The sequence below is a fragment of the Canis lupus genome, chromosome 24 (genome assembly GCF_003254725.2).
Source record: "Canis lupus dingo isolate Sandy chromosome 24, ASM325472v2, whole genome shotgun sequence".
Lineage (NCBI taxonomy): Eukaryota > Metazoa > Chordata > Mammalia > Carnivora > Canidae > Canis > Canis lupus.
In genome coordinates this window covers 47608107-47615836 of record NC_064266.1, presented here as the reverse complement: position 1 = coordinate 47615836, position 7730 = coordinate 47608107, and the positions used below count along the sequence as shown (strand labels likewise).

The 7730-nt window shown below is 69.3% G+C and overlaps 1 protein-coding gene across 1 annotated transcript; it reads right to left on the bottom strand.

The window, feature by feature from the left end:
* Positions 1 to 480: 480 nt before the first annotated feature.
* On the bottom strand, positions 481 to 7307 carry TCEA2 (transcription elongation factor A2). The gene is made up of 10 exons (XM_025470767.3): positions 7093 to 7307; positions 4645 to 4707; positions 4279 to 4384; positions 3320 to 3410; positions 2413 to 2543; positions 2141 to 2197; positions 1591 to 1745; positions 1374 to 1520; positions 809 to 880; positions 481 to 689 (listed from the first exon to the last, which is right to left on the bottom strand). Exons 1-10 carry the CDS (start codon positions 7162 to 7164, stop codon positions 681 to 683), a joined length of 903 nt encoding a protein of 300 aa, XP_025326552.1. The 5' UTR covers positions 7165 to 7307; the 3' UTR covers positions 481 to 680.
* Positions 7308 to 7730: the final 423 nt, after the last annotated feature.

Sequence of the window (7730 nt, the reverse complement as noted above, 5' to 3'; positions counted from 1 at the left end):
GCGTCCTCCTGGCCTCCTCGAGGCTCGTGCTTGCCACCCATTACCTGAATTTCTGGGAGGTGAAGCAACTCAAAGCTGCAGCGGGTGCGGGGCCCACCCCACCCAGTCCACCGTCAGGCACAGAGTCAGGGTGGGGACAGGTCGCCATGGATGGCTGGGGGACCCCTGAGCTACAGGGCCTGGGGAGGTCGTGAGCCCTGGGGTCCCGTGTGCTGAAGGCCACCTCCCCGACCCCGTGTCTGTGCGTGCCCCTGCGTGCGGCCAGGCTGCCCCCGGGGTTCTGGAATCCCAGGGCCCCTCTCAGGGCCAGTGGGCTCTTCCCTCCATCTCTGTTCCATCAGGGCCAAGCCCAAGTGTCACCTGATCCCCAGGAGGAGAGTGGTCCCAGGGAAGGGGGCAGGGCCGGACGTGGGGCTTGGGGGACCCAGCTCACAGCCCAGGACTGCTGGTCCACCAGAGCCAAGGGCCAGGACAGCACGATGGCAAAAAGAAACATTTAATAATTTGGGGAAAAGAAAAGAGGTATACGCCAGGCGGGGGTGCCGGGGGCACAGCCCCGTGGGGTGCTCGGGTGGGCTCAGGGCGGGTCTCGAGAAGCTGTGTCTGTCGACAGGACGCGGGGAAGGCCGCGGCAATGTGCTGGCCACAGCCCGAAGCTTCGCACACATCTCGAGCAGGGCTCAGCAGAACTGCAGCAGACGGATGAGAGGCGTCAACCCAAGACCCCTGGGACCCCCGCGGGCCCGGAGGCAGGGCTGCCCCCCGTTTCACATCACGAAGACCCCACAGGCTGGAGACGCCCACCTACCTTCCAGCGATTTCCACACTCGTTGCAGACAACGAAGGTGGTCATGGGCTCATCAGAGCTTCGGGTCTGCACCTGCGGGGAGGGCTGCGGTGAGGGGGGGCCACCCGGGCCCCAGGGGCTCAGTCACTTGGAGCAGGTCTTCCCGAGAGTCACAGTGTGAGGAGACCATCCGTATCCTCGGGCAACGCTGGCATTGTAGCCCCTCGACCCCCCGGGGGACCCCACACCTCCTCTCCTCACCGGGGACCCCTGGCACATCTCGAGGTCCACATCCGTGTCCACATCCACGGGTCTGAGCACAGTCTTGAGGCCACTGCAGGCAGCACACTGCCCCCACCCTCCTGCTTGGGCCCTCCATGCTGGGTGAGGCCGGCCCCCCCCTTATAGCTCCCAAAGCAAAGCACCACCTGAGACACTGCTTCCTGGGGCCCAGGGCTGCGGGGCAAGGGAGGAGGAGCCCGGGCACCACTCACTAGGCACGTGTGCAGGTGCAGGTGTGGACCCCGCCCCACAGCACCGCGCGCAGGTGCAGGCTCCGGGTGCGTGAGGTCGCTGGGGCGCCCACCTGTGTGTAGGTACAGTTCTTCCTCCTGCACCTCCCGCAGGTGAACAGGTCTGTCTGGGTGCCCCCCGTGCGGGCCATCTGGTGCTCTCGGATGGCTTCCTTGGTCATCGCCTTCCGGATCTCCTTCAGCTCATCGCTGGCCATCTCCTGGGCGAGGAGCAGTGTCCTTACCCGCTGCCCACAGCGGTGGCCCCCACGCCCCTGCAGCAGGACTCACCTCCGACGTCATCACCGCGATCTGCTGGGGGGTTATGACCCCACACAGCACGTTCCGCCGCAGGTCAGGGTTCTTAGCGTCCTTGAGGTTGGAGATGCGGCTCCGCACACGGTTTTTGTACTTCATGTCCGTGTTCCCCACGTCCCGGAAGATGCGTGCAGGTGTTTAAGGACCTATCCGGAGGCCAATACTGCTGCCTTCCACTCACCCCGGGGCCAGCGCAGGAGGCCAGCGAGGGCCTCCTGGTGGGAGCCTGGCAGCTCAGTGTGCCCCCCACACCTGGCAGCGAGTGGAGGGGCTGCAGAGGGAGGGCCCCACCCGACCCAACCCTGGCCGAGGCCCAGCCCCAGGCTCAGAGCCCTGGTGACCCAGGCCCCCCCGACGGGCAGCATCAGTCCAGAGAGGGCCCTCCTGGTCAAGGGGGGAGCCCACCCAACTGACCCACTGCCTGGCAAGGGCACTGGGGTTGTGGCCATCAGGGGAAGCCGGGCCTGGCTGGCCTCAGACTCCCCCAGAAACCCCCAGACCCCACACCCTGCATAAAGGATATATTCCTCAATCTGGGCCGACAGGCCCTCGCAGTCCGCACCAACGGCCATATGATCATCTGCAAGAAGCAGCCCTGACTAGCTGCCCCCTGACTCCACCACCGCTTCCAAACTGCCCAGCACCTGAGGCCCCAAAGACCCCTGCCCCCACCTGGCTCAGCTGCAAGGGCTGGGGGAGGAGGTCCCCGAGAACCCTCTGAGCTCAGGCCGCTGTGGGCAGGCGGAGTCCAGCCCCTGCGGACTCAGGGTGCAGGGCGGCGGGCGGGGGACTCACGGTCTGTCTGCAGGGCGGCGGTCAGCATCTCGCGGCACTTGTTGCGCACGGCGTCACAGGTGACGGGCACGGGGGGAAACGTGGTGATCCTTGGGGCCGACGGCACCCTGGGCAGCTCTGGCCTCTTGCGGCTGGAGAAAGACGGGCCCGCGCGGGCCACGGGCACCCCCGTGACACACCGGTCCCCAGAAAGCCCCAAACCCTGCATCTCCCACCCGGATGCTGCCCATGCTCCTGCCCCGAGGGGACTGCCCAGTGGGCTGGAGGCAGGAACACCCACTGGGCGGGGCGTACCCCCGGATGGGGGCACCACTGGGGCAGCCTCGCCCGCAGGGGCCTCCGCCCTCCAGGCGGCCAGGACCAGGCCATCTCAGGGGAGGCAGGCGGCCCCACCCGGCGTGGATGCCTCCCGACGGGCTGGGCACTGCTGGCAAGCCGCCTGCTGACCAGGCCGCAGGTACCCAGTCCTCCCCTCCCCGCACACCCCTGCGTCTCGTGACCCTGTGACCCCCACACGACGGGGAGCAGGGGCCTCCTGGAGGGAACCTCCGCAGCCGGTAGATGAAGCCCTAGCCCAGCACAAGCACACGCTGCGCGCGGAGCTTGGCCCCTGCTGCCCTGCCACCCCTGCCCACGGCAAAGCAGCCTACGGCCACACCCACCCCGGAGCACCCCCGGAGCACCCCCAGAGCACCCCGTCTCCATGACTGCCTGCCCGGAGCACTGACGGGGAGAGGGTTCAGCCACGCGGGACACCAGCTGAGGGGGCTCGGCCAGAGCGGAATGAGAACCACGCCCAGGAGGTGGAACTGTGGGGTGGCCGTGGGGGCCCCCGGGGCTCTCTGTGCGGCCAGGACCCGCCACCTGCCGAGCAGGAGGGTGTGCACCTGCCCCCCAGATGCGCTACCTGGGATCCTTGGCCTCAGGGGCCTCCTTGGAGGACGATGTGGGCGGAGGCCCGGCCCTCCTCTGCTCCCTGGCTTTGGCATCTGAAGCATCTGCAGGTGCCAGGAAAGGGAGCGCTGGCTAGTGGGGCTGGGCCAGGGAGGGGAACAGATCTCCACCGGCCCCGGGACCTGGCGGTCGAGCCTTGCACACTGGGGCCCCATCCTCCCTCCTCAGAAGGGCCCAGGACAGCCCCCAGGCCCTTTTCTACCCCCGCACAGGCCACCTGTGAGGCCTCCCTGGGGTCTACCGTCCTGGCAGAAAGGACGGCCACCTGCCCAAAGTGACCCTGGTGCAGAGCCCCGAGTGACAGCCCCCCCACAGGCAGCGCTTGAAACCCGGACAAAGCCCAGGTGCGGTCACTCCCCAGCTGGGCCTTGGGGGTCACAGCGAGCGGCCGTCCGCTGAGCACATCCCCCACGAGGCTCCTGAAACCCTGGTCCGCGCTGGGGACCGTCCCACAGGAGGCGAAGCAGCCCCCACACGACCAGAATAAACACGCTTGTGCACACGTGGGCTGACAGCCACCCCGACTAGAGTCCCACGACAAACACCCCATGGGCTTGGACGGAGCCAGGAAGGCGCAGGAAGGGAGGGGACCCCCAGGGCCCCAAGGTGGGCCTGCCCGCAGCCGGCCGTGTCCCCTTCTTCCCCCGCACCCCTCGGCCTCAGCAGGGCCTCCTCACCTGCGCCAGCTCCCTCCAGGCCCCAGCCGCCCTGCTACTACCTTCAACTTCCTTTTCTCCTGCTCCCGGTGGGTCCCCTCTGCTCCCAGCCACCCCCCGCCTTCCCGGACCAGCTTGGGGCCCGGCGGCCCGGGCGCGGGGACGGCACCGCCAGCACCAGCACGCCGCTGACCGGCGAGGGCCAGCACTCCCCGGATGCCCTGCCCGGGCGGTCAGCCCCGCCGCCGGCCCGCACCCAGGAGCTTCTTCCAGGACTTGATGAGCGACTTGGCCAGGGCGATGACCTCCTCGTCGGAGCTCTGCTTCCGCAGGGCGTTGACAGACATGCCGACACGCGTGGACTGCAAGGCAAGCGCCGGGGCTGGGGAGGCAGCCAGACCCTCCGAGGCTCCCGCGCGGCAGGGGCGGGCCCAGCTCTCGAGGTGCACATCCCCGCCAGGGGCTGCTGCCCCACGTGCAACCCAGGAGCCTCGGCAAGAGGGGGAGCCATGCTCAGATGCCCCCCGTCTTCCGGGACAACCAGGGCGGGGGCCTCCTCCAGGACGCACAGGCCCTGCCAGGCGCCAGGAGCCGTCCGGGCAGGAGGCGCGCAGGGCCCTACCTGAAGCAGGTGCAGCGTGACCGGCATGGCCTTCAGCTCCCGCAGCAGGTCCATGGCTCCCTCCTGGAAGGAGAAGGGGGACCTTCATAAAGGACTTCGAGGTCTCGGGGTGCACTGCCACCTCCTCCTAGCCACGAAGGCGGGGGGGCACCGGAAGTAACAGATTGGAGACCCACCCGGGGTCAGCTGCGCGGGGACGGCCAGCAGCTCTGCAAACTCAGCGCCAGCGCCTGGTCACTGACCAAACCACGGCTGCAGCAAACAGCTCCAAGGCCGGCAGCCCCGCCCGCGGGAGGACAGCACCCAGGTCGGGGGGGGGGGGGGGGGGAGGCAGGGGTGCTCACTGCCCGCTCCAGGCCCAGACCCCTCGTGGGTTGCTCAGCCCCTCCTGAAGTACCTCATCACAGGCTGACGGGAGCCAACCTGGGCAAGGTCAGCGACCCCGACTGAGGCCAAACACCTCCCCCATCACATGCACACCCACCCACACCCAGATTGAAGTCCCAGCAATCTCTCCAGGCCAGCCACCTCCCCCACCTTGCCCCTGCCCACCCAACACCTGTTTCTTTAGAGCCCTCCCCACATCAAGGTCCTGCACAAACTGGCTGCTCTCTCCACTCCGGGCTCAGCTTTAGGTTCCTCAACTGTGCCAAGCTGCTTGCCCCAGGACCCTTGCACCTGCTGCTCCCACTGCCAGAGAAATGCCTCCCAAATATCTACAGTTCCGTACCCTCCCTCTTCCCAAATTTTATTCAGATGACACCTTGTTGACGCCCCTCCTGACCCCATCCTCCCCCACTTTGCTTTCTCCCACAGATGCTTCACTTGTTAACATACTGGTGTGTTTTAACGTATTGCTCTTTCCTTTGACATGAGAGAGCAGGAATCATGTGGCTCGGCTATCCGAGGTGGTGGGACCCTCGTGCCAGGCAGCCCAGGCCGCATCCCCTGCCATCTGCATGGCGCCTCTGCTCTGCAGCCCCGTCCACATCCCCCCCCCCCCACCCAGGAACATGCAGAGTCCAGCCCTACGGTGACCTCCTCAGGTGGGGGGGGCGTCCGAGCCAAGGTCACGGCGCTGCTCACTGATGAGCTTCCTGTGGCTCCAGACCAGAGGCACAAACCCAGCTCCCGACTTCCCCATCACCGGTCCCCAGGCCTCCGGGAGCCTCACGGGCACCAGGCACCTTCCTGGCCCGTGGGGCTGTCAACTCCCACGCCTCGGTCTCCACAGTGCTTCCACCTGGCCCCACCCAGCCCTCTGCGGGTTCCGTGACCCATCTCTGTCCCCACCTGGGGGGTGTTGTCTCCTTCAAGACAGGAAGCAGCTTCTTTCTTTGGTCATCTCTGCAAACAGCTAGACTGTCCCCCACTCCCTAGCTCCGCGCAGCCCAGGGCCTCCCAGGGACACGATGCCCGTGTGGGGAGGGGGCTGCTGCTTGCTGGATGAGTGGATGAGTGGGAGCCGGCCCCGTTTCTGGCCCCAGTGTAGGCCCCTGTCCAAAACCTGGTCAACAAGGACCCCAGGACAAGTCGGCTTAACACAAAAGAGTGCCCAAAGCGGCAGAGCAAGCGGTCGGTCTGGGGTGGCTGCGCGTGACGGAGCCGCCTCCTCCACCCTGCTACTCGCTCACAGTCCCGGGGAAGAGCGGGGTGTGTGTGTGGAGCCTCTCGGGGAGCCAGCCAGGGCCCCCCAGCACCCTGAAGGCAGGTCCCGCCCACCAAGGATGCTTCCACGGGAGGGCACGCAGGCTGTCAGGGAGGGTCTCGGAGCTCAAGATGGGCTGAAGTTGGAACCCCAACCCCCACCCCGCAGCACTGCCTCCTCCAGCCTCCGCGGCGGGGGCCCCAGCCCGCGGGGCCAGGGGCTCCATCACCAGGCCTGCCGGGTGCCCAGGCCTCCCAGGCCTCTATCCCTAGGGTCTCTGACATCTCCCCCCTCCCCAGCTGCTGCTGGCTGGGTCCCGGCTAGGGAAGGGAAAGAATTTATTAGGGAGACCTGGTTCCTGTGGGGGTGCAGATGGGGCACAGGGGCCTCTGCAGCAGGACAGGCCTCGGGCCTGCACACGGAGGGGGCGGGGGGCGGGCTGCAGGCCGCGGGGCGGGCGGGGCGGGCGGGGCGGGCGGGGCTCTGCGGAGAAGGCCCGGGCGGGGGCGGGGGCGGGGGCGGGGGCGGGGCCGGGAGGGCGGGGCGGGGCGGGGCACGGAGGCGGGTGTCAGGTGCGCGGGGTCCGGGTCCCGCGGGGCGGCCCCGACACGACCCCGGCCCGACCCGACCCCACGGCGGCCTCCGCGGTGCGGGCGCGGGGGAGAGCCGGGGGGCCCAGGGCAGGGTCTCCGCCGGGGCGGGGCCTCGTCCTGCCGCTCGGGGTCGCCCGGCCCGAAGCGGGCGGGGGTCGGCGGGGCGGGGCCCGGGGTCCCGGGGTCCCGGCGGCCCGCGCCCCTCACCGCACTCTTCTTGGTCACCATCTTGTCCAGCCTGCGGGCGATCCGCGCGATCTCCTCCTCCTTGCCCATCATCGCCTCGGGGGCAGGGCCCCCAGCGCCCGCCGCGCCAGCCTCGGCCTCCGGGCCCGGACCCCTGCCCCGCTCGTCGTCGTCGTCCGCACCCGTCGCAGCCGACGCAGCCCCGCCGCGGGCGGGAGACCCTCCGTTCAAACCCCCGGCCCCCGCGGTCGCCGCGCTGCTCCCTGGGACATGTAGTTCCCGCGGCCGGCAGCCTCGCGCGCTCGCCCCGCGCTGGACCACAAGCCCCGGAAGACACGCGGCTTCGCGTGGCTTTCTGGGATGTGTAGTCCCGCCGCGGGCCGCCGCAGGAGGCCGACGAGGACGGCCGACTCGCAGTCCCACAAGGCCCCGCGCGAGCCGGTGAGCCGGCGGAGGGCGCTGCGGAGCGCGGGGCCTGCGGGCGTCCCTCCCGGACCCTCCGCCCGAGCGGCCCGTGGGTCGGCTCCGTGGGGCCCGCGAAGGCGCGTCCGGGTCCGGCCGTCCCCTTCTCCGCCCTCTTGGAGTCCTTCTCCCACCTAGCGCTGTGCTGTCCCGGGGCAGCCGGGCCCCGCGGGAGACCCCGCACCCCACCCGCGCGC

What these genes read in the sequence shown, in the direction of transcription:
- TCEA2 (XM_025470767.3), bottom strand. Translation starts at nt 7,164, where the DNA reads ATGATGGGCAAGGAGGAGGAGATCGCGCGGATCGCCCGCAGGCTGGAC. An exon ending in GTCCTGGAAGAAGCTCCTGG is followed by an intron (nt 3,411 to 4,278) that starts GTGCGGGCCGGC and finishes TGGCACCTGCAG; the next exon opens with ATGCTTCAGATGCCAAAGCC. An exon ending in AGAACTGTACCTACACACAG is followed by an intron (nt 881 to 1,373) that starts GTGGGCGCCCCA and finishes CCCTCCCCGCAG; the next exon opens with GTGCAGACCCGAAGCTCTGA.